Raw genomic sequence first — 25,705 nt, forward strand, 5'->3', positions numbered from 1 at the left:
AACCTTGGTGAAAAATCCTCTCTTTCCTTTTTATCTTTTTTTTATTTTACACTGTCTCTCTTCAGTCTATGATTTAGTGCATGGTTGAAATTTGTCTCCTTCAAAGTCAACACTACCTGTTGTACTGAAAATGAGATTTGGAATGAATGGATCTAAATCTCTGTCAGATTTCATTTTAAATAGCTCCGAAAATTTAGGGTGACAACAAATCCCATTTGCCCCTGAGGTGGATGTTGTTGGAACATCCATGGGAGGTTTTTTGGTCATCCTGTTTGTGTGATAATTATGTTGTCAGTGCAAAGGCAGATGGGGAGATGGGAATCAAGAACAGTGTATTCATCTCTCGCAGTAAATTATAAAGCACTTCATATTTATGGTATAAGGTTAAGAAATAGAAAATGGCTACCTAGGAGCAAATAGTACACTCTTATTTGTGTATTAAATTTTTTTTTATTGACACACACATTGCAGAGGAGCACTCAGTCCTTCTAAAACTGGCAAAAGTAAAGCTGAAAAAGGGCTGAGGAAGGCATAGTGTTAATGCAGAATAAGCTTACTTACATAGAGAGTTAAATCCATATGGTTGTAATGACTATCATTCATGTCATTTAATCCTATGGCTATGCAGCCATTCTATGTAGAGAAGTTAGTTTAAGTGAGCACTTAGGGCTAGAAAAATTCTGCCTCCATTAGGGTGTGTGTGCAGAAAAGTTAGAGATATGTCTCTGCATCCTAATAAGAGCCTGCCAAGTAGACAGAGGCCATGTGGATCCCAGGAATGGTCTTTCAGGTTCCATGTGCTGAACACCTCTTGTGAGCAGTCTCAGACACTCTGCTGAGGAGAGGCTGCGTGGTATGTCCATCCAGAAGCTTAGATTTTTTTTTAGATTTCCAATTGTTCTATGCGTTGTGTGAGATTTCAGATTTTATCCCTTGTCAAGACTTCAAACCTGGTCTTTTAGATATCAATCAAAAGCACATTTTCTATCCTGTCCTCATTTACATTTATCTAATGCTTAAGGTCATTTGTGATCATTTGAGTGTATTTCAGCATATGGAATCAGTGAATAATAGATTTCAGCCTCACGCTGTGAGGAAAGATTGTGTTTTTACAAGACATGATGTTGTTTACTGGGTGTTAATAATCACTAATTAATAAACATATCTAGACATCATAAAATGTTGCATTTTAAGGAGTAAAAATGTCAAGTGTTTAACTTCTTGAGTGCAATAGCATTTGAGGCCTTATTTGCATAAATAAAATAATTAAATTACAAAATAATGTGAAGTACTATATGAAAACATAAGACTCATTATAACACTCGATTTTTAATTCTACATTCTTAAGGGTTTTGCAGATTTGTTGTGCAAGTATAAAGTTTTATAAAATGACTCTCTAATGGATTGATCAGTCCTTCAGATTCAGTAATGATGTGGTGCAGTAACAAAGTTACATGATCCATTCTTAGTGCCTTGAGGGAACTAAAAGGCTGATGTAAAGTCTGAAGTAACCTTGATTCACTTTTCCTGCAGATGAAAAACCTTAGTTACATAATACGGAGGAAAAAAAAAAAAGGATTAAAAACCCCACAAGAAAATGCAGAAAGTGTGGTGTTTTGGATGGAAGAATACAACACTGGCATGCAAAGTGACATTCAGTAACTTCTTTTACATTGATCAGATTTTGCAGGCAAATGAATATAGTGATGTCTGTAAGTGACTTACTAAGCATCAATTTAATCTGGAGAAGGCATCTTCTTTCCCATAATCATTTAGACAGCGTCCAGTCCTGCAACTTCACCGTGGCCAGTGCAAAGTTAAAAGATTCCTTCTGTATAAAAGATGATTCAGAATAGACTCTTCTCACAGCACCTTCATCTTATGTTAGGATCTTGCACTCTGTTCTTGGCACATGAGCAGAAATTATCAGTCTGAGAGTCAGTTTGAGACTGTTCTGGATATTCAAGTCTTTGCCTGGAAAGTATGCCAAAACCTGCATGGAGCAAAAAGGAACAATCTGGTATCAGCCAAGAGAAGTTAGATTAGGACAAGCTGCCATACATTTATTTATTTAGATTTATACAAAATGCAGTAAATGAGCACTTATCTAGCCCTCTGCCAAGTCTTGATTATTGTTTAAAAATATGGTAATGTAAGCCAAACTGGCAGTTTGTCATATTGTGTGTTATAATGTAATAATAGTAAACAGTTTACTTTGCAGTGGATATACAATTCTATTTTATTTTTATTTTTCATTTATATGCTCAGGATTTCTTGCTTATGTTTACTAGAAATAGATACAGTAATACCAAGTTACTAGTAATGTCTGGCCATAGTGAAGGGTATTAATACTGTGTATGGGTTCAACAATTTTATTTTTTTTTACAATTCAGAAATTATCTATGAATTGCATTGTTTACCCTATAACTTAGCATATGTTTCTTTCTACCATCAGATGTTACTGGGTTGACATGTTTCATCATTGATATGGTTTATCTTTGTTTTAACATGTCCACCAATCATTAAATTAACAACAAAGACAAGAAATCCCCACTCTGTTTTCTATTTGTTGTAATGGGGAAATCTTCCTGACACAGCTGTTAGAGTAGTAGAAGTTTGAAAAGTTGTTGTTATTACAAATGTCATAATGGAAAAACTTACTGAAGAGGAAGGCTTGCAATGTATTCTGCAGGTTAACAGACTCAGTCTGTCTACCGACTAGGGAATTTGTTCTTCCTTCAGATTCCCGTGTCTGAGAACATGGAAATCTGTAAAGAACAAAAGTTGTGTTCTGATTGCTGATAGGGGACCTGTGGAGTTTTAGCCGTGAAGAAGTCTATTGTTTTGCTAAGAGTTGCCTCAGAGAGATTCCATTTCAAGTGAGAATGTAAACAAGGACATGTAACATCAAGCCAGTAACAGAAATGCTTGTGGCAGTGCACCCTTTGGTTTGATTAGTAATAGTGTATCATATACACTTTATTCATTCCACAGTCATCTTTAGAACCCACATCAAGAATTAATGACCATGTAACCAAAAGAAACAATACCTTCTGCTTAAAGATCAACAGATAGGTTATAATTTTATTTGAGATTTTAGTGTTCCTTACCAATGTAATGCAATTACAAGTTTCCAGAACTAAATCCATAATACAAAAGTCTTTCAAAATACTGAATGGCATCCAGCATAACAGTGGATGAGGTCTCAATAACATAGCACTGAACTATATTGTCCTGATTGCATTTTTGTATTACTTCCCTCTTCATAATTGCAAAAGTGAATATTTTACCGTACTGCAATGTTCTTCAAATATGTCAACTTCACAACCTTCCTAATTTCTACTGGTCATGTAACAGGTTCCATCAATGTGGGACAGACTTGCTCTCTGTCTTCATTCATCAAAATGACCTGAGTATTGGTAAATTCAAACTTTTTCCAACATTTTATTGAATTCACTGTGTTCGTCACCTTAGCAACCCTCAAGGAATCCCTTTCTTCCAGCTACTTTTCCAGTCTCCTCAAGTAACTGTCTTGCATGACAGCATCTGTAGGAAAGGAGGAAGCTGCCAAAAGGAACATTTCCTGCTCTCTGGTTAGGAAGAAAAAGTTGCTGGTTCCTGCTCACTTAATTTGATCACTTTGTGTATAAGTGGAAAGAATGGTCTGTGTGCTCCTGTCCATTCTGAAGTTGTAACTCTTTTTCACAGAAAACTCAACTCAGGTGGAAAGCATTCCACACCTCTGATTGTACTTGCCCTGCTTTATATCTTTTTCTGTTTCAATCTACTTATTTTTAGATTACTGTGATCAGTACTGATCACAGTACAAAGTGTGCATAAATAGGTACATGTAGTGGAATAATTACGCTTTTTGTTCCCCTTCTAAAAATGCTTAACAGTGATTGGCTTTTTTCACTGCAGTTGAGCACAGAGCTAATAGTTTCATGACACAGTCTGTCACAACATCAAGAGCTTTCCAGTGACGGTCATTTTGGAGACCTTCATTTTCTACATCAAGGGATAATTATTTTTTCAGTTGTGCACTTTGCATTTATCCACACTGAATTTAATTTGTCATTTTATTCTCCAGTTACACATCCTTCTTTTTCCTTTTCCTCCTTTCATCCTTCTGCAATCTTTCACAGTCTAGTCTTTTCCTTACTATCTTGAATGACTTAACATCAGCAAACTTTGCCACCTCAATGCTCATCTCTTGTAAACATGTTGACTAGAACAGGTCCCAGGAGAACTCTACTGATTATGTCCCTCCACTGTGAGAATTGACCATTTGCTACTACCCTGTTCCCTGTCTTTTGTTCTATTATTTAGCATCATGTCAGGACTCTTCTTCAGTGACAGTCTGTTTTCCTAGAATGTTGATAGTGAGGGCCTTTGCCAATAGCTTTTTGGAATCAGAGGCAGGCTGTCTTACCCAGATCTCCCTTATCTGAATACTTGTTAATGCCTTTGAAGGGCTCAAGGTTTGTAAAACAGGACTTCCTTTTACAGAAGACATATCTAAAAAGGCTTCTATACTGAATTGTCTTTGCTTTCTTTCACAGTGAAGTGAATATTTTGCACTGTTGCAAAGAATTAATTCCAATTCTCTGAAATGTTCTTATCCTCTGTGATTCCCCCTTTCTGTATCCCAATCATCAGCTGATAGGAAGATTTAGAACAGAAGGATAAGTTCACTTAATTTTGACTTACCTGATTTTATTATTATATTTAGTTTTGCAAATTTGTAATTTTTTCTTCAGTTGGGTGCAGCTTCAGCTTTTGGACGAATACTTGAACATTCTTTTATACTGTTTAACCATTTCAGCTGACATTCACAAACTTCCAAACCTCTCCTATTTGTGTATTTCACCAGTTGTGTTGACTTAATAAAGTACATTTTAAATTGTATTATACCTTCATCTGACTTTATGAGGACAGATAAGAATACATAAGGAGAAAAAATGTGTTATCAAGCTTTGTAAAAAAATTTCTATGAGTTTGGAATAACAGGGGGAAAAAGCATTAAAGTATCATGTTCCATTATTTCAAAACATTCTTCCTCAAATTTTTGACTGTATCTTAGCTTAAAAAACTTTCTCTTGGTAAAACTATTCCTCCTGTATTCTCTTGTGCTGCACAAAAAGATTAGAAGAAGACCGCTGATATGAGAAGGTGTGGATCTTTCCTCCCAGGGCTTTAAAGGAAAAATGTCCTTGAGATGTTTGAGCTGAAGATTATTTGTTCAATTCGTTTTTTGGATCCGTCGTTCCAGCGATGTTCTATGTTATTTCCTGATTTATGATGTTACCATTGCACCTTTGTCTACCCTTCCTTGTCTACCTTGGCTCTACATTAGTAGGCAGTCATCATGTACATCTTACACAGTTTCAGCTAATCTTTGCCATAACAAACTTTAATTTTCAATAAGATTATGTTTACAGTGTTGTCTTTTTTATCTCATTAGGAGTTATTCAAAAGTTAACCAAGGATACTGAAAATGGATGCGGTCCAGGAAATGGGCAGAAGAGTGAATCAGGGTTTGGAAATGAGAGAGTTAAAGAGCTTCATTTACTTGTCAAAGAAAGTGATTGTTAAGAAATTAATTCAGTTTGATCTGAAAGTCTCGTGAAAAAAATAAATCTTAAACAGAAGATCAGTCTTTAATCTAGTTTACAAGTACTTAACAAGATATAGAAATTGAAGATAGGCAAATTGAGCCTAGAAAAAAATGAGATTTGACAGAATGATAATACATTGGAACACCTTTCCATGGGAAGTGATAGTATCTTAAGCAGTGAATGTGTTTGAATCTTTCTGAAACACAAGTATTAGTTTCCTGAGATATATGGGCTTGATACAGAACTTTGAAAATCTTGGATGTTGTGGTGTCTTCTGCCCTTAGAATTTAAATACCTGTGAGCTACATCTTCTCTGCTGTTTTTAAGTTTTCCTCCATTCAGTCCTTCTGCACCTGCATTGTTCATTTTACATTCTTGGGTTTTTTCTTCTGGTTCCCTTGATTATCCTCCCCATGGGTAGACTATTTTCCTAAATAGACTATAGAGCAAGAAACTGATCTTTTCCTTCTTATTTTTACACAAGTCTATCAGTGCAGTACTGTCACATATGCCTATGCTGTCTTGCACTTTGAAATTATATATTTTTATACCATGTAATTGAGAAACATTTTTTTTCTTCCCAAATGTGTTTCGTGGCCATTGCTAAAAACAGTAGTCAGTTTCTGAATAAAGACTGATTTAGAATGTATGGATGTAGAGGAAGGATGTGAAAAGGCAAATTCACAAACATCACTGGTATTTTTTTATTAATGTCTTTTTTGTACAAGATATTCTCCCTTCTTTTAAATAAATAGCCATATTTGTGCTGAATGTTGGCTTGTGACGTGTCTACAAAATGAAAAGATTTATTCTACAACAGTTGTATTTACATGCAGTGCATTAATTATGTCCCAAAAACTTAGTAGCTTTTGATACACAGCAAATGTGTAAGTGTTAGTACTGTTAGTTTTGAAGACAAAGCTGTAATGTTCCCATCTGAATTTTAGCAAAATATGTTGTACAAAATACGAAAGAGAAAATATGTTCTTAGAATGAGGAATAAGGAAAGTGTATAATTTTATAATGCACTTTTTAAAAGGAACTTTTAGGCAGAAAATCTAGATAGGGTCATGGAATCATAGAATATTTAAATATTGAAGAGGCCCAGAGTTGGGTGGTGTGGCTTTTTTCTTCTTTTATATTACCATGTTAATGTGATGAGGTTTAATCATGAATTGTTGTACCAGGTACTTTATAAACACAGAGCAAAAAGGCAGCTTGTGTTAGAGAATCTATGATCTAAAACCAGAGAGACATATGGTGAGGAAGGATAACAAGGATAATTGAAGCAAGTATGAGAGTTGGAGGCACAAGAGCCTCTTCTCAGTTTTTAGGTGCTATTTTAAAGGGCAGTTTTAAGGATAATGGAGTACATTTGTGAATATTATGAATAACATAGCAGAAGAAATTTGTACAGGTGTGTGGTTGAAAAGTTAAGTGGAAGATGTAGACTGACATTAGGGCTGATTAAAGAAGGGACTTGTCCTTTCAATATTGAATGAGAGATAAAAAATAGGGATGTGAACTGTTGTGAAGCGTTTGGAAATGACAACTTGCAACTTACCTGGAGCAGGACAGAGAAAGATGACAAGATCAGAGTTGTAGGCAAGAAAAACAATCTTTGTAGCAGCCTGCTGAATAAATATTAATATAGCAAGCCTGCATTTTCCACGCACAGAGAGAACAATATTGTGATGTTTAGATGTAAGTGATGATGACATGGTCAAGAGGTTGAGTGGATTGGTAAGAAACTTCTGAGAGGTACTATGCAGAGAAAATAACCAGCAGAGCTGAGTTATGCAGACACAAAGAAAGGTCTAAGCTAAGCCTAGATTACAGACTAGAATTCATGTTTATGTCCAAAATTACGATCCATAAAATGTAGTTACAATGCCTTGTGGTACTTTATATGCAATGAGCTTCTCACTCACTGGGCTCTAAAAATACTGAATTAAGGGTCTGTATGCACAGTATGAAGTAGAGAAATGAGTAGATTTTTAGCTTTTATGGATGAGATAGCCCAAAAATAAAATTCAGAGGAAGAAAAGGCTGAGGTGGAGCATTGTGAAATTATGAGAAATGTGGGAAATGTCTGAAGATAATCTTGAGAGGAGCATATTTTAAAAATTGTAAGACTATTAAAATAACACAAGCATAAAACAGTGGAATTAAGAATTAAAACAAAGAGCAAGATATATTGGTTTTAAGAGAGATAAAATGTCCAAGAGACTGAGAATAAAGTGCAGATATTAAGTCTAGCTTGAGAAAAATCATTAGTATACTTTGAGAAGAGCAAATCAGTGACCTGGAAGTTGCCAAAATCTGCAAGGACGTTGTTAGAAGAATGTGCCCATTGACAAGTGTAAATATCACATTAGTAGTGCTTAGAAATCTAAGAGGAAAGGAAAAATGGTTGCAGTTGAAAGCTTAACTTTTGTCCCTTCAAACCAGATATGCACTGTAGGGAATGAGATAATGGATAAGAACACAAAGCAAAGTAAAGCAGCGAAAGTAAGAAAGGCAGAAGGTGAAAGAAGGCGGAGAAATAAGAGCAGCCTTGTGAGAATATAATAAGAAAGATGGGGAAATTATAGTAGGCAATTTTGCAAGATTTCCCAGAAGAATTATAATGATAGGTGTACACATTGCCTCTATCACTAGATTAAAATCAATCTTCTTGATCTTTATACATAACTAAGGACTCTCAAACCAAGATCAAGGTGCAGAGAAACATCTTGATGATACCTTTTGTTAATGTGTTAATGAACTTGCTTGCTTAATGTCATAGAAAAAGTCATATAAGCCTCCAGACAAAACCTTTTACCTGAACCTGTATACTTTCCAATGATAATGCTTTTCAAAGATTGAAACTTAAATTAAAATATGAAAAGAAGAGGTGGGTAGATAGGGATTCTTGGTAGCTGTTCATCTGCTAATTGGGATGATTTTAAAAATCCTTATTAAAACTACTAATGCATTTTGAAGCAAGTAAGGCTTTTGTCCTTTTTTTCTAATTTTGAATTTTTGTCTTTATCTGCACAACTACTTATCTGCTAATTTGAGAGCTACTCTAGCTTGTGCCATTCATCACAAGAACATCTCAGAAGGTCTTGGAAATGTTTCAAGTTTTAACAATCAGAGACTTAACCTGTTTTTTCTCATATAAGTTACCTGCCTAGACACACTAGGAAGACAAACACTGAATAACAGAAGTTGAATAATAATAGTAATGAAGAATTTTGCATGAGAAATAAAACCTGGTAAAATCAGGTCTTTTGTTGTAGATTGCTGAGATACTTTACCAGTGTAAGGAAAAGAGTGTTGACATTTGTCAGGCTATCCTCCATAAATTAGAATTACTGTACAGGGGAAGCCTTGGCTGCTGTAGCTATCCCTGCAACATTAGCTATTTTATTACAATTTTTTTTTCTTTGAAATACATGGGGCTATTTGGGGGTACATTTATGTGCTTTAAGTCTCATGTTTTCTTACTTGATCTTTATGTTCTAATATCATAATTCTCATTCTTAACTTAATCACATTTTATGACTTGTCAATTAAAAAGAAAAAACAGGGGGAAAACAAAGAGTTTCTTTGATTGTGTCATGTGTTGTGTTTGGAGTTTTTTAAAATGAATTTGTTTCAGAATTCTTCATAATGTTAAAAGGTAGACAACCTAGGAAACTAAAGCATCAGTACATCTTTTCTCAGACTATTTTGATAGTATGCTTTACCCCTGACGTGGAGAAGCCACCTCTGCATGTGAGAGGATGGTTCATTTTCCATAGCTCATTTAGACTTTGTCCTTCTTGCCAGGACTACCCTCAAGATTGCTAATTGTAGTAATAGGTTTGTGACATGCGTACTTCTCCTCTGAAAACTGGTCAAATTCATTTGATACAGGCCATAAATCGGCCATTAGTGGGTATCAAGTTTCAGCTACCATCACTTTCACCTAAATAGTAGCTGAACAGTGCAGTAGTGTCTTTCTCTTGCACCCTATTTAATTTTTCATGTTCTTCTTGTAGACCAAAAGAGCTCCCAACTGTTTTATATTTCCATTGGGTCTCAGACCCTTTTCTGCTGAAATTCAGTTGCCTATTTTCACTTGTTAGAAACTAAACCTGCATGACTTAAATTAGTCAGTACAAAATAGTGTCAAGTGGGCTTTACACAGCCTTAAGCGTGTTAGTTTGTTTGGGATTTTTACAAAAAAAAAAGCACTGAAGTTCTGGCTTGAACAGAAATAAAGCCCATTTCTCAAATGTACAGTGTAATTTCAGTTCTTAGTACTGTAGCGTCTTCCCTCAAAAGAAAGGCATAAAAATAATGTTGCTTCAAAACTTACTTTGCTGGAAGAAAAGTGACTTCAGAGAAAAATGTGGCTTAGGTAAACTAATTTATTATACTTGTAAAGGAGCAAGAGGAAAGGGAACAAGTAGGCTTGCATTTTCTTGATGCTGGCACTCAACACAATACTGGCAATTTAAGAGACTTTTTGTGGTGTGGTATTTTTATACTTACTTCTACTTTTTAAAAGGAAATTTCATAAAAACTGAGATTTTCAGATTTCCATTGCTACCACTTTTCTGGATTTCCTGGCAGTAATTTTTTTTTTTTTTAATGGAAATGCAATCAGCATTCTTCATGGTGCCTTCAGTATTTCTTTCAGGTCTGACCACTAAGTCCAAGAGTCACATCCTCAGTAATCCATGAAAAAATTACGGCTCCTCACCCCCTTACTACATATAGATACATGCATTTAGCTACCTTTTTCGGGATTGTTTTGTAATATCAGTGTATTTTTCTGTACTTTGCAGTCAGGAATTGCATTTGGATTACAAAATTACTTTTTTGCTAGTTGATGGTATTTACATAAGTCCTAAGGCTGATTCACTGTTTTTGTTAGCACTAGAACTCAGAATAGCTGATTCAGAACCAGGCTGATTCTGACATCAGTGTTAATGACAGAATTGTGCCAACTCTGAGCAGAATTGATTCTGATTCCCAGATATGCAGGGATGTATCTGCTTTGCAGGTGCAGGCACAGATGTTTGAAGGCAGCTCCTGCAAATCTGTGGAAGCAGGTAACAGTGGAGACAGGGGAGCCCTGAGTAAGCTGCTGGAACTGTTGTGGAGGTTGCAGCCAGTACTGCATTTCACATCTCTGGCTGCGTCTCCTTTACCAGTCACGCTTGCACTTAGCTAAAATAGCATGGATAAATACATACAGGCTGTACTTCCATCTCTCCCACCAGTGTGCATGCATCCTGAGTCAATGCAGGATGAGTCCCACTAGTTTTTATTGTTTTTACAAGTAATGTTTGGTTTACATGGTGATTTCCCTGCAGAAATAAAGATTTTCCTGTACTTTTGGAAAATACATGGCAACGTTCATTTTGAATTGGTAAATTTTTCATTGGCCTTTGCATAATTATGATATCTTCATGAATCCAGCTGTACTGAAGCTAGAGACCAAAAGCAGCCCCTGTAGTAGGTCAGAAAAAGGGAGAAAGATTGGCTTATGCGTGGATGTGGTGCCCTTACTCTCTCCTTTTAGCAATATGGATGCCAGCCATGTTGCACCACTGCTCATGCTCCTGGAAACTCATCAATTCCATACTTTGCTCAGCACTTTGGTTTATGAGCTTTTACCTCTCGACACAAGCTCCTCTGTGCCTACAGTAGGTGTGCACAAAAAATACTGTGTTTCAGGTGCCCAGCAGAAAGCTGACAGTAATGTGAGGGAGGGTGGTTAGGTTTGGTTTTGGTTTTTTTGCAGGAGGAGGCACCGTGTGCTTCCTTCCCAACTGCATGTGTGAAGGATAGTAAACATATGGGTTAAAAAAAAATCATAATTCAAATATCTATACTGGTACTGATCAGATCTCTGTTTCTGTAGCAATGAGAACCAAAGGTGGCCTTTTAAGGCTCACAGTTCTTCTACCAATTTCCAGTTCTGCTTCAGGCTTCTTAAAGTATTAGAGTGCGTGCTTTAAACCCACAAAACTTACCTTTACCTAATTTTCACCATTCTAACCTAAGTTTCCACGGAAACAGGGTTGAAAAAGCCGCTGGTAGCCAGCAGGCAGCCAGCAGCTGAGAGTGAGAACTCTCCTTTGTCACTTTCCACTACTGGATGCCTGCTGCGTGCCAGTGTGCAAAGCTACCTAGGCTTCTAAAATCTGGATTACTTTCAATTTGAGGGGGAAAAATTAAATTAATCTACTCTTTTCTGTCTTTGGATTGTCACAGTAAATTCCAGGAGGGCAAATGGGCTAATGAGTCCTGATCTGTTCGGTTACATTGAGCCCCACACAATCAAAGCTTTGCCAACCAACTGGGCCTCTCCTTTCATATTTTCCATGTTTTAAAAGCATTCTGTCTCAAATTTTGTGGCTGTGGACATGTACATGCATATTTTGGTACCTTAATTCTTTATGGCCCTGTGTCTATTTATCTACATAATTATGAACCTTTTTTGCATACAGCATAGTAAATGTACAAAATTCCCCTTCTTGTATACTTAGGGAACATTTCTGAATGAACACATTACAAACTGATCCTCGATTAAATATTAGGAGTAGGATGTGAATGGAGATGGCTTTTAACCAGAAGTAGATTATAGCTGCGGGAAGACTAAAGGGTCTATTTGGTCAAGACTCATACAAAACTGAGATAAGCATGCACAACCTGACAAGATCAGATTAGACCCTTCCCCCACAAATGCTCTTCCCATAAATATTTATCTACTTTCTATTATAAATAACCAGGAAATGAAAAAGGATAGATTCCCTTTTTTTAAAATAGCCTAGAAATAGAATTGCAGCTTCAAATGTTTGGGGTAATGATATTTAAAGTATGCAGTAAATTCCAATACTAGTTGCTATATTTTAGATGGGAGTAAAGTACTGAAATTCCTTATGGCAGCTACATAAATCGACAGCTTTTATAAACAAAGAAGAACTTTGTACATATGTGAATTTTTGCCTACCTCTGGGTATCTTGGAATTAAATAGTTTATCACCTGTGAGAGAATAGGTGTTGACAGAGTGAGTACTGCTGTATTTTTGAGCTTGCCAGTGGCAACATTACTGACATTGAAGTTAAGCTTGGCATTTTTTCACCCCATCTCTCCTCCCTCCAGCCCAAGTGAATGCTCACTTCATCAATGAGAAACAAACTGAATTGCCTGCCAGTTGTAACAGAGATCCATGAAATCAAATCTATTCTGCAGATTTGTGCTTCATTCAGGTTGTCGGTCCTTTGACTTCACTTCTTCATGCAGTAATATTAAGGGGTAAAAAACTGAAGCTGTGCATGTGCCACTAATTCAGAAATGCATATTTGTTGGTGATCCACTCATCAGAATCTGAGTGGATTGCCTTCTGCTGTAATGAAAAATAGCTCTTTAGCTTTGAGATTTATATCCTTAAAAATGTACAGAATAAGATTTTTGCATTCATCTTTGAAAGTAACAAGTTTGCACTTTTTAAAACACTTCTGTTTCATATAAGAATAATATTAATACTTTAAAAATCTCAAGATGAAAAATGTAAGTCCTTTTTTCTTTTTTTTAATCTTTTTTTTCCTCTAGCATTTTACGATGGGATAATGAGACAGATGTCTCTCAACTGGAAGGACATTTTGACATTGTTATGTGTGCTGACTGGTAAGTACATAAAAATCATAAAACTCACGTTAGAAAAATAGCTTTGCTGGAGTAATTGTACTGTGCTGCTTGCTGATGGCTAAGCAAAGTCAACAAATGAAGCACAAAGCCACCTTAACCTCAACAAATTAATATTCATCTCCATGTGACAGTTATAAGGTAGTCTTCTATCACACAGTAACTTCTACCACATTATTTCCCAAAGATTGATTTTGAGAAGCATTTCCATTTTCTGGAATTGCCTCTGTTTCATGCTTGACGTATCAGTAAATGGACGACTTAGGCAAATTGCAAATAATTATGGCTCAGTGAGGAACAGTCTGGAGAAAAGGGAGTTTATCAACACAAACAGCTCAATTAGCTTACTTCTTAGGAAAGATCTGACTATTGATATAAGGGGATATATTTTTTGCTCCCTGGAAAATCTTCCAAGGAAAAAGAGATTTTCAAACCATTTTTTCCACCTCCACCACATTCTGTTCCTTAAATCTATTTGACATCAATATCTGGAGGTATAGGCTTTATATTATTTACACAGGCAGATGGTAATTATAAGATAATTTATGGTAAGAAAAATAAGAGTTCAGCACTTAATTTATGAAAAGGTAGATACATGTAGCAATATGGTATCTTGTTTAATAATTTATGCAAATAGATTTGATTATTGACACAACCCTTTTCTGATACTGCATTTGTGGGATTGTGCTGTGCTGTGCTGTATTTGCTGCATGCTAGCTTTAAAAATGGTACATTACTAATTATTTGTGTTATATAAATGTAGACAGTGTGAAAAAAAATAAAGCTGTGCAAATTTTATTTAGGAGAATAGATATTTTTAAACCAATCTGTCTTTCCTTCATGGATATTTGATCTTGACCCATTACATATCCAAACAAAAAAAAACGCTGTCTGTGTTTTGTGGCTCGTAACTGTTGTGAGAGATGAAATTCTGAAAGCAGAGACTTCCTAGAACTGCTCAGTTCAGCAAATTTATGTACCTTACCTAGAAATAGTTAAAGGAAAAGGCAAGGGAAGGGAAGTACAAAGCTGTCTATTGTTTTTTAAAACAATGTTCTTTTAAAATGTCTTCTATTCCTCTAAAGCTTTTGTTTTTCTTTCACATTATGCTATTAAAGCTAACTCTTCTTATTTCACCAAGTTATTGGTTTTGTATAGCTCTGGAGAAAATGTGTTTAGTGATCTTTTGCCTTTTTCTAACACCTATTTGTTCTCAGAATGCAACAGTGCTTTGTTTCCCTTTGCATTTAATTTCAGAAAAGTTCTTTGTTCCCAAAAAGGACAGAGGAGGGTTTCTAACTAATCGCTGATAATGTGCCTCAGAAATGCATCATCTGATTAAAATAAGGAGCTAAACAACACCATATGATTTCAGCAAGTAATTTAGTAAATGCCTTCCTCACCAAATATTAGAATGGATACTCCAGGTTTCATTGCACAGATGAAGTTAATGCTGGACAGGATTAGATCAGATTAAGTATGAAAGTCAGATCAGAGTGCTGGCGGACATGAGCAGGAGGGCAGCAGTCTTCTCGGAGGCTTAGACAAGGCTCACATATGGATGTTCTCCAGATTATGTGGGTGAAGCAAGGTCTTGCCAAGAGATTTAGAGTTAAATTTGTTCTTCACACAAATATCAAAACAACCTGGCTGTGCTGTCTCTTGTATTCTTGATACTCACACCATGTCATCCTATTTGTGCTGGGAGTACAACAGAGTGGTGCGAGACTTAAGTTGTTTTTTTCAGTAATATTCTGGCCTAATACCCTTCCCAGTCTGTTTGGAAGTAGTGTAGTTTCTTTAGGAAACAAAGAATCAGACATGACAGGTAAAATACATAATGCATTTGCAATCCCTGCATTTTGTACATTTATTTTGAAGCACTTAAGATGCAGGTAAGTGTATAAATATTTATAGATTTCTAAAAAATAAATAGAAATGTGCAGGTTAGTTTAAGGAATTTGGATTTATTCACAAATTATTTGTTTTCTTATTTTAAGTGCTCACAGATATATGAGCATAGCATCGAGCTTAATAAACATGAAAATCCCTTTATTGTTTGTTTCTTTTAGAAATAATTCTTTTAGCTATGGACACTAGGTTTTATGGTTAATGAAAAGGCTGAGGAAAGAAATGTTCCATGCTTTATCAAACTCAAATCATCTTTTCATTTTCATGTATTTCTCTTCAGCGATATATAATCAGTTTGAGAACTGTTGGCAGGATTTTTGCTGTCTGAATTTTTTGGGCTGCCACTGAAGAGGAAAAAAGAAAATCTCTTTTCTTCTAGCTTCTCAGCTGAAACCTGAAGTATGCAGTGATAAAAAACAGATAGAATAGATTTAATTTAGTTTAACACCATCATATAGTTCATTGTCAGTCAATAAAATCCGAGATTAGAACAGAGAACTAGAAAGCAAAAAATCTGAGTTCAAATATTAGGTACATGGATAAATTTTTATTGAAGTATTTCCAGCAAGGGTGATATTGTCTGATTCTCTGAATAGCTAACCAGTGGTACTGCTTGATCCCATTTACATGAAAACAAGCTCTATTCATAAACATATTCCAAATCCACATGGAGATTCAAGTAAAAATGTACATGATTACAGCAAGCAGCGATATATTTATATTCATATATTTACAGTCAGATTTTCATAAACCTTGTGTGCAGGAGTGGAAAATAAGTTATTTCCCAGAACAAACAGTCTATTAGTTAACAGCTAAATTTAGTAGCTCAACTAGATTATAAAATAAATAAGAGGCAAACTATGAAAGCTAGTCATTATTTAACCATTCAGGATGTTGACAATAAAATAGTTTCATGGTTCAGCAGTTCTGAAATAATTTTTAAAATGTCAACTATTAGATAAAAATAAGTAAAAAAATCAATATGAGACTACACTTGAAAAAAGGATACAGTAAAAAATAATACTGAAATAATGGAACCTTTAAAACATATTCACCCATCTCATATTTTTCAGGGGGCATTTTAAGGCCAAATGAGGGCTCTCAGAATTTTTGATTTTCATCTGACCTACACCTGTGGATATGAAGCCAGGTGCTGGAACTGTGAGTTTGAATAGACAAGGAAAAATCACAGGTGCCTGGATGGACAGGCCAAACACTAGACTCTCCCAAAGTTTTTGAGGGCCCCAGATTTTATAATTATTTAAATAGTGTACATACTCTTCTTTATTGAGGACAAAAGTTCCAAGATTTTTAGTCCAAAGAGAGAGTAAAGGCCAGTAGGACTGAGACAATAAAAAACTTTATCTTTCACATTATTGTGAAGCAAGTTTTCACAAATAATTTGATGTAGAGGCAAAATAAGTTTTAGAACCCCGTATTGTTTTGGAAATGCGTAACATCCTACTTTATTTACTTAGAATGATTCTATTCTTGAAGTTTGGCACATGCATAAGTATTCACATAACAGAGGCCAGGGGGAGCTATCCCACATTACTTTCACTGCTGAGATTTTTGCTGAAGTCACGGGGAGTTGTGGCCTTGCCAGGAATGTAGACCTGAACTTAAAGTATTCTTTAAATACCTTAAAATATGTCAATTTTGTCTCCGTTAGTTTATTTGACTTATTATTAGGAGATCTTTTTGCAGGAATGGAGTAAGACCTCTGTCTTTCCATTTTAGGCCTGATTTCTGGCACACTTTCAAGTGCATTGGAACCTGATGACACAGAAATAAGAGTCTTTTTAGTTTACGTCACTCATGTAGTTGAAAGTGAACAAAAAAATAAATGGCTTTATACATTAGGCACTACATATTAATGTAATAATATCTGAAGTACACCTGTAAACTCTTTTACCAGTGGCAGAGCATGCAAAAAACCAGAAAGTTCACATCATAGCCTATAAAACATATGTCTCTTGTTGTGAGGCAGAAGATAAAAGGATATTAGCATGTAGCAAACTAAGAATCTACCTGTTTTTCTAAATTTCTTTCATTGTGGCTTACTGCTTCTTCTCTGCAGTTTTGGTATAAAGTTTCATTTTGGTTTTAATTGCAATTTAAAATTTTAATTAAAGAGTAAGAGAGTAGAGAGGTGACAATGTCACCTGCCTGTTCATCCAGATTTCACAGGTTAAGAGCCTTGCCTAAACAAAGGCCGAATCATCAGCTGTGTTCTCACCTTTCTGTTGCTGTGATTTGAAACTTCCTTGCTGACCCAAGAAAAACCTTGCTATTCCTGTCCTGAGCTACATAAACATGAAATATTACTGCTAAAGTAATGGCAGGCTTAAGCCAAATTTGAATTGAGGTGTGAGAACTGTGTGTGAGTGGTTTAGAACAATGCATTATTTAATTTTACTGAGCTGTTCACAGAATTGTTTAGGTTGGAAGGGACCTCTGGAGATCACCAAGTCAAACCTGCCTGCCAAGGCAGGGTCACCTAGAGCAGGTGACACAGGAACTCACATGTTGTGAGCTTTGAAGGATGCTCTCAGGGACATTTTCAGTCTGCTGTGGTAATATTTAGTCATACAATTCCACTGGTAAGAAAAACTGCGTGACTTAATCCCCTTGCGTGGGCCAAATCCTGTGCTGTTCCTGTCTGCAGCACCGATTACCTAATGACTTCTTCAGGATTTTGCTCATTTAAGGCATCCCCTAACTCAGAGGGAGGATAGATATGTTCCCTGGAGTCATTGCATTGCAGTAGCTTTGCTTCCAGTCTTCTCTGCTCCTTCTGGTCAGAGTACATGGCTCACAGAGCAACAGTTTGGAAACCACAGTATGAGAAACTATTCTCAATTGGAGCAAGTCATGTTCCCAGGAACAGGTCTCTTGGAGGGCAACTGTCTCAGGTTATCTGGCTTTCCTAAGCTAAGATGGATACCTTCTGTGCCACCAAAATATTTATTGGGGTCGGACAGAAAAAACTAAGTTCTCAGACACTCAGCTTTTGGCAAACAAAGGTCTGTAGTTCTCATTGTAAAGGAACAAGATTGGTAGCAGCAATTGTGCCCCTATCTCATTGAAAAAAAAAAAAGAGAATGGTATTCAGGTCCATGAAAAGGGGATTTTAACACTGCTGAGCTGCCCCAAGATTGTGTTTCCACTACACTGCAATAATAAAAATATTATAAATGCACTTTTCATTCAGAATGTGCTTCTGTTTACATAGGATCCCAGGAAGTCTTAAATGTGTGCATGCTTGCGATGTTTCATGTTGAAAAAATTAATTACTTTTCACTATTCTTTTGGGAGAGGAATCATCTATTCCACTTCTTCTGCAGGTGGTTAACTTCCCAGTGAAGTAGTGTCTTACATCATCTATCTGTATAGGGATCAACATGAGGTGAATGTCATTAAAATACCCCAGAGACAGCAGAGATAATAGATGCTTTTTCAACTAATTAAATTTAGGCACCCATGTTTTCAGTAAAGTTCTTCCAGGAAGATAAATCAAGGCTGAGGGGTTGTCATCGTGCCAATTGCTCAAGTTCAAATTTTCTTGTAAGCCAGGCTATCAGGAAAATTGTTAGCTAGTAATTTATATTCTTGAGAAAAAAATCAGATCATATTTCTGGATTAGATGTTCTTCAACATATATAGGTATGTTGAATGTTCTTCAAGATATATAGCTATCCATTCTACTATATTTACTCAACAGTGTGAGGTTCTGCCAGTTTTTACTAATGAAGTATGGTCACTTGCAAGTTTTGTTTTGTTTGTTCCAGAGTAGCAAAGATTCACAGTTCTTGCATGGCTGCTCGCCTCTATGGCATATGATACAGTATTCTCCTTGGTAGCTGTGGAGTGTCCTTACATTCACACATCTTCTATTCTTGATGAAAGGCCTGTGGTTGGCAGACTACTTTTTTCACTTCAGTGTTTCCATCTATTCTTTATGTTCTTTCAGAATTTCAAAACTGGAAAAAAAAAATTACCCACATCTCTTCAGAAACAAGTTTGAGAATAAAAGGAAAGGGAATATATTAAAAAATCCATAGAGAATGGACAAAATGCCATGTAATATGAAACTTGAACTTGACACAAGCTGGAAAGCAGTTTTATTACAGAGAAAATGTGGGGGGAAGGAAAAAAAAAGAAGAAAAAAAAATCACATTATCTGTGGCCTGCTTGATAGAGTTTCTTATCTGAATCACCAATATAAATGCAGCCCACGGTAGTAAGGACTGAAAGGCATCAGTTGCTATCAGATGGTTGTTCACTAACCATTGTAAATGCACTCATCCACAGTAACTACATGTCCACAAATATCTAGTCAAGAGTGATTGGCACCCTGGCTGCCACTATTAGTATATACATTAAGGTACTGAGGGGCATGAAGAATGAATTATCCCCTCAAATCATGAGGTAATCACACCAAAATAGGGCTGAGCGTGTTGGCAACATTGCATGGGAAAATTGACTGCTGCTATCCTTGCGGGACCCATGCTGGAGATGAAGGGTTGCACTCTTGAGAGATGACAACTCTGCACAATCTGGGCCATTGTGTTTCAACAGCGTTGGAGAGAGGGAGGAGGTAGGGTCTTGTAAATCTTTACAAGGATAGCTAGAGATAGATAGAGAAATATAGCAAAAATGTATCATAGGTAAGAATTAATGCCAAATCTGTGAAGGTAGAAGGGAAAAAAATACCCTTAATAGTAACACCTGAAATACAATGGAAAACATTTTCAAAAACTCCATCCCCCTTGTATGTACATGTAAAATGCTAGCTTTTTGGGTAGATCCTCATTTCTGATACAGTATTACTTTAATAGCTAGTATGTCTGACTGGTGAATTTCAGCTATATAAAGACTTATTTCATGCTGATAATTTAGGTTTTGTTTAGACTGTATTTCCTTTTATGTGTTTTTAAATGTTAAAAGTACCTGAACTGCATAGAAATGTAGACCACAGTTTCTCGTTTACAGCATTGTGTAAACATATGTAATTAGCCTTGTACTTATCTGCATTAGTATCATTAGAATTGAAAACCCATTTTAATCTGGATTCTGTTCTCTTCTCAATGTCAGCCTGTTTCTGGACCGGTACAGAGCTAGCCTTGTTGATGCAATAAAGAGATTACTCCAGCCCAGTGTAAGTATGTTTCTATTTTCTCCTGAACACTGGCTTCAGAATAATTAGTCTGTGCACAATGATTGAGAGAGTAATGGAATGGCAGGATTAATGTCATGTAATACTTTAATACTTATTATGTCCAACTTCAATTGAGTCTTCTAATCTATCAGATTCTTTCCTAATCATAAACTAGGAAACTTCTTATACTTGGCCTTCTGATAAGGAACACAGTGGGTAGTAAAATAAATGAAACCGCTTCAAAGATAGCGTCAGATTATTTTTATCAAAGCGTTTCTCAAGTATTTTCCTTTGATAATAATGTCTTCATATTAAAGTAAAATACGATATTGAAAGTTTTTATGTTGGCTTCTGTCATTTTTAATCCCTTCAATTGTAACCTTTGTCATTGTGTATTTATTTGTTATGAAAGAATATTTTTTCCTTTTCATTTATGGTTATATAAAATGAGCAAATTGCTTACATGTATACTGTGGCTTAAAACAATTTCCATGAAGTAAGCCCTGTGTTTACATGTTTTATACCTTAGAAAATAATGAAATTATGTTCTTCATAAAATGATTACAAGTTCTACATGAGTGTCACTCAAGAGATATTTTATCAATTTAAATCTATTGGGCTGTTTAACTCAGAGAGACTTGCAGGCAAGAAAAACTCTGTTCCATGCATATATAAAATATATATATATATATACTCAAATATTTAAAGAAGGGAAGATATCCCAAGAAGAAAAGAAGAAAACATTAAGTAATTGCTCTAAGTAGGATTTTGAAACAGAAATTTTATCATTCATGTTTAACATCCAAATCTTCCAATAAGGTAAACTTCCAATTTGAAAACAAAACACTTCATACTAGCAGTGAATTTCCAAACTGTATTTAAAATTTGTAGTACTTTTGTACTTTTTGTACAAGAGATTTGCTCTGTAAAAGGAATAGAAGATCCAAACGTGCAAAGGCTTAAGAACCCGAGTCATTTTAGTTGTGTAAGTAATCCCATTCTTTGCTTAGAGTGATCAGGTTTCTATTCTTAGTTCTATCATAGACTTTCCTGAGTGACCTAAGGCAAGTTACTTAAGACTGAATTATTTTAATGAGCTGTGGGGCAAGGCTGCCAGGAAGACAGGAAAAATGAAGCCGCCCTGAGGAGAAGGTTACCCAGATATATCTGTCAGTGGCAGTAAGAAGAGGTTAAGCAGCTCCTGCTCAGAGTGATGCATTCTGACTTTCATGAAGTACCAACAGTTGTCAAGCTGCAATAATTTTTGGGACCACAGGTCATCTGGAACACAAAGCAGATCCCAGTTTAAAGCAATACCAAAAAATTTTTTTTCAGCCCAGATCAATGTCAGCAACTGGTTCTTCAGGTATTCCCATGTGCCATTCTACTGGCTCCATGAAAGGACACTGGGGAAGAAGAGCAAGAGTGAGAGGAAGAGAAGTGTGTAAGAGGTGCCCTGGTAACTGTGGAATTGTTAGGCTGACTTTAAGCCAAACCTGGCCTGACTCTCAACTCCAATCAGCTAATTCAAATTCAAAGAATATGTCTTTATATTTCAGAGCATATGAGCTACACTCCTTTGTGAATGTAGATGGGGTAAAGGGAGAAGGCTTTTTCTTGCCTGTCTTCCTAATTATGTTTGCTTCTGCACATTGTGATCTATAGCATAGTCACTGTCAATAACCATTTTAGGCACAGCAAATGGTTCCTACTTTTTTTCAGCAAAACTAACTTAAGAAATTCATGCTCCATGCAGGAATTTCTGTTGCAGAGTTTTGGATCCCTATCCAAAGGGTATTTTTTAACTAAATTCAGTTGCCTAATCTACTTTATGAATGGCTGTATGGATGGATATCCAGTTATGAAATGGCCTTGCAAATTACTGCAATTTTTAACTAAGAGGACAGCAGACTAATTTATAGGATGTGAGCTGGGAGTACAGACACCTGAAATGAGCTCTTTTGTCCAAAAAGGACGTGTTCAGCAGAGATGCCTTTGAGCATATGTCTTCATGGTTTGAAAGACACAAAAACGTATGCTCATTTGAGATCCCAAAAGATGCCATCACAAGTATGAAATAGTTACCAATTTCACTGGTCTTGTTAACCTATATAAACCTAAGGATAATGTCAGAGGGCACTTTACTAAATGGCACTATAGTTAGCCTTTTAAAGGACAAATGAATCAATAGTGAACTTATTTTCTAGTTGCAATAATTAAGAATAGTTTGTGGGCATTAGTTTATGCCCAAGCTAAGGCATAAACTTCTTTTATAAAATTCACTCTTCTAGAATAATTATTTTGTCTCAAATTTAGAGCTTTCCATTTTGGAAATACTTTGACAAATTGTTAAAATTGACATACCTAAATGCAAGTCATTTTTCAAATATAACTAGGATACAACTAGTTTAGAAGAGTCTAGGGAAAATAGCCAACACTAGCAACAGAAAAAGTGGAATAAACAGAGAATAACAGATATCCTTCCAAAACTCTCTTGAAGGAGAGATTCAGAACACACAGTCCATTCCTACTGTTAATTAAAAATTTATCTGTGGTATTTCCTTTTTCAATAAGAATGATATTTCTGACTATTAGAATCCTTATTACACAGAATGATGTGTTCTGGTTAACTTTTTGTTTGCTTTGAAACCAGACTCTGATCATTCCCTCATCTGGTTCCTCGTACTGTCCCCATGGACAGTTGTGTTGGTGCAGGAAGGAGTCCACAGAGAGAAATGAGTAGCTCACAGATTTACTGAGGGCTGAATTTTCTATCTGAGTTTGTTACAGAGGCAAATGTCGCCTTTAAACCCATTCAAAGGGTTAGGCACAGAAATATTACATTGAACAAATTTCTCTTGAATGGCTGTATCTTATATCTCTCAACCTATTTTACTTGATTTGCCAGCATTAGGAGGTTTTTATATAATTAATATTTACTTTTAATTTCAATCTCAGAATAAGCATTTAGTTTTTTGCATATTTCCCTAATTAAGAACAATTTTTTATCAAGGCTTTGATTCTTCTGTGGCCTATCTATTCAAAATGCCAATGAAGTCAATGGGATGCTATTGAGCTGAGATTAATACCAGCAAACAAGACCACATTTAGTAATTACTGATGAGTAAAGTCATATCCAAAATATGAATGACTGTCCTATTGTCTTACTGTAGCATTTTAGTGACACTTCAAACTATTAGAACTGGTATTTTCCTCTGTGTTTTTTATTTTCACAAATTTACTGGAAGTGTTTTTCCATCTGAGGAAAAGCCATTTTGTATTTTAAATATCATTCTTTAAATATCATCCTAGGAGACACTTTTGAATTAGAATTAAACTTTGAATAGTCCATCAAGAGAAGAATCAGGGGATTGATTCTGTATTATATCCCATATTTATCAGGACACTGATTACTGTACTCCTCTTTCAAATTTAATTGAAAGTAGTCTTCAGAGAATTTGAGAAGGAATGCATGGACTGCTGACTCCAGAGGGGCAAAGTGATGCTGTTGTGCGAGCACCTCATCAGAGCTGCTGGATCGGTGGCCAGTGTAGGGTCTGTAACCTCCAGCAGTCTCTGTTCATGAGGTTCGGTCACATCTAAAGCTCCAATGTGGGTCATATGGTCAGTAAGCCCTGGATAAGGGACATTTTTCCCATTACAGTGATCATGAAAATAAGGGTCTCCAGAGGAGTCTTGGCCTTCTTATGCCATGAAGGGTTTCTGCAGAACAACATTCTGGGGAGCTGAGATGGCAGCAGGAGGAGCAGGATCCTCAGCTGAAGGTTCCCTTTGCTGCCCACTTCTGTCTGATGACATTAAAGCATGCCAAGGATGTGAGGGAACCAATTGTGAATTTCCTGTGTTTAATGTTTTCCATCCTGAGCTGAGCCTATATTCAGACCTAGCATTTACATAAGCAATTCCAGTGCCTTCGGTGGGAGTTACACCCCTTTGCACCTCTTATTTTGCCACAGAATTAAAGCTACAGCTTCACAAATGAGCAGAAGTTGAGTCGGTTTGGATATTGCCCTAAGACTCCTTTGTGCTTTAATTTCCCATGAGAAAGATGAGGGTAACAGCATTTCCCTATCTCACCGAGCTGTTGTGAGAATAAATATAGTGTTGTGGTGTTAATGGTTGGAATCTTTTAAGTGCACATTAGCACCATAGGTACTGACATAGCATTTTTATTGCTGCCTCACTGTGCATTGTCTCGGTGTACGTGTGCGTGTGTGAGACACAGATTTGTTCCCTATTCTCCACACTAAGTGTCTGTGTCAGCATTGTAACTTTCCAGCATTCCTATTGAAATTCTCTGTACTGATCACTCTTCCTGTGGCTTGCAGATTGCATTTTCTCAAGCTAAATGTGCTCCCACAGCATCTAATCCTTTCACAAGTTTTTCAGATCCCCAAAACTGTTTTTTGTCTCTTTGCTTGATTACAGCACCTCACAAATTAATCTTAGCTCTCATTAACATAGAAGTTAAATACAGGAACTTACAGTAAACTTCATGGCTCCCCTCAGTGTGATATGCTGTTGGCTGATATTAACCTTTGTTTACAGCTCTTCAACCACTTTTCATTCCATGTGACAGGACACAGTATTCAGCCAATTAGAATTAATTCTGCAAATAAGACTTCAAGAGATGCTCTATCAAGTAGGTTAGGTTTTGGGCAAGTACTTTCCACGGAGTGTCTAAAATCAGTTCAAGGTACAGTCATTTTTGTTTCCTTAAATACAGAAGGATGAACAAAAAATTAGGTAATGGACCATAAGGTATTGCCTGGGCATCATAAATGGCCTGATCATCTTGCAAGAACAAGAATGAGTATTCAGGAACATTAATTCTTGATTTAAATGCAATTTAGCAATTTAAGGTCAAATTTAGTTGCATTGCTCAGGTAGTTTAAAATACCTTTGAAAAATTAATGATTTGGGCTGATTTGCCTCCTATTTTGCCTTGTTTTATACTGTTGTAATTCCACTGACAGCAAATGAGAGGTACTCTTCTGTGTGTAAGGGAGAAAAAAGAAAATAATTATTTACAGTCTTTGCATGATCATGAGCTAACAAATGGATTTTCCACTGAGTGCATGTTCTGTATCCTTTCTCTGTGTTTTATTTTGGTAATCCACAGACACCCTTATTATATGAAAAGAAGCAGATGTATTGCAGTTGGCAGTTTTCTAAAGAAAATATTTATTTATTACTTTCTAGATTGCATTTGTTTAATCACAGAAATCTTGCAGATTTTGAACAAGTATTTGTGTTACCCTATTTTAGTATTTTAACAAGAGAACAACTGACTTTTCCAGCTTG

At 36.0% G+C, this 25,705-nt stretch overlaps 1 protein-coding gene across 1 annotated transcript in view; it reads left to right on the forward strand.

Moving 5' to 3' along the window:
* CAMKMT (calmodulin-lysine N-methyltransferase) overlaps positions 1 to 25,705 on the forward strand; it is a 212,687-nt gene that overhangs the window by 177,975 nt on the left and 9,007 nt on the right. Inside the window, exons 8-9 of the mRNA XM_059468296.1 lie at positions 13,216 to 13,290; positions 20,317 to 20,380. Coding sequence (XP_059324279.1) covers positions 13,216 to 13,290; positions 20,317 to 20,380 — 139 coding nt within the window. The remainder of the gene's footprint in view (positions 1 to 13,215; positions 13,291 to 20,316; positions 20,381 to 25,705) is intronic.

The sequence above is a fragment of the Ammospiza nelsoni genome, chromosome 3 (assembly GCF_027579445.1).
Source record: "Ammospiza nelsoni isolate bAmmNel1 chromosome 3, bAmmNel1.pri, whole genome shotgun sequence".
NCBI lineage: Eukaryota > Metazoa > Chordata > Aves > Passeriformes > Passerellidae > Ammospiza > Ammospiza nelsoni.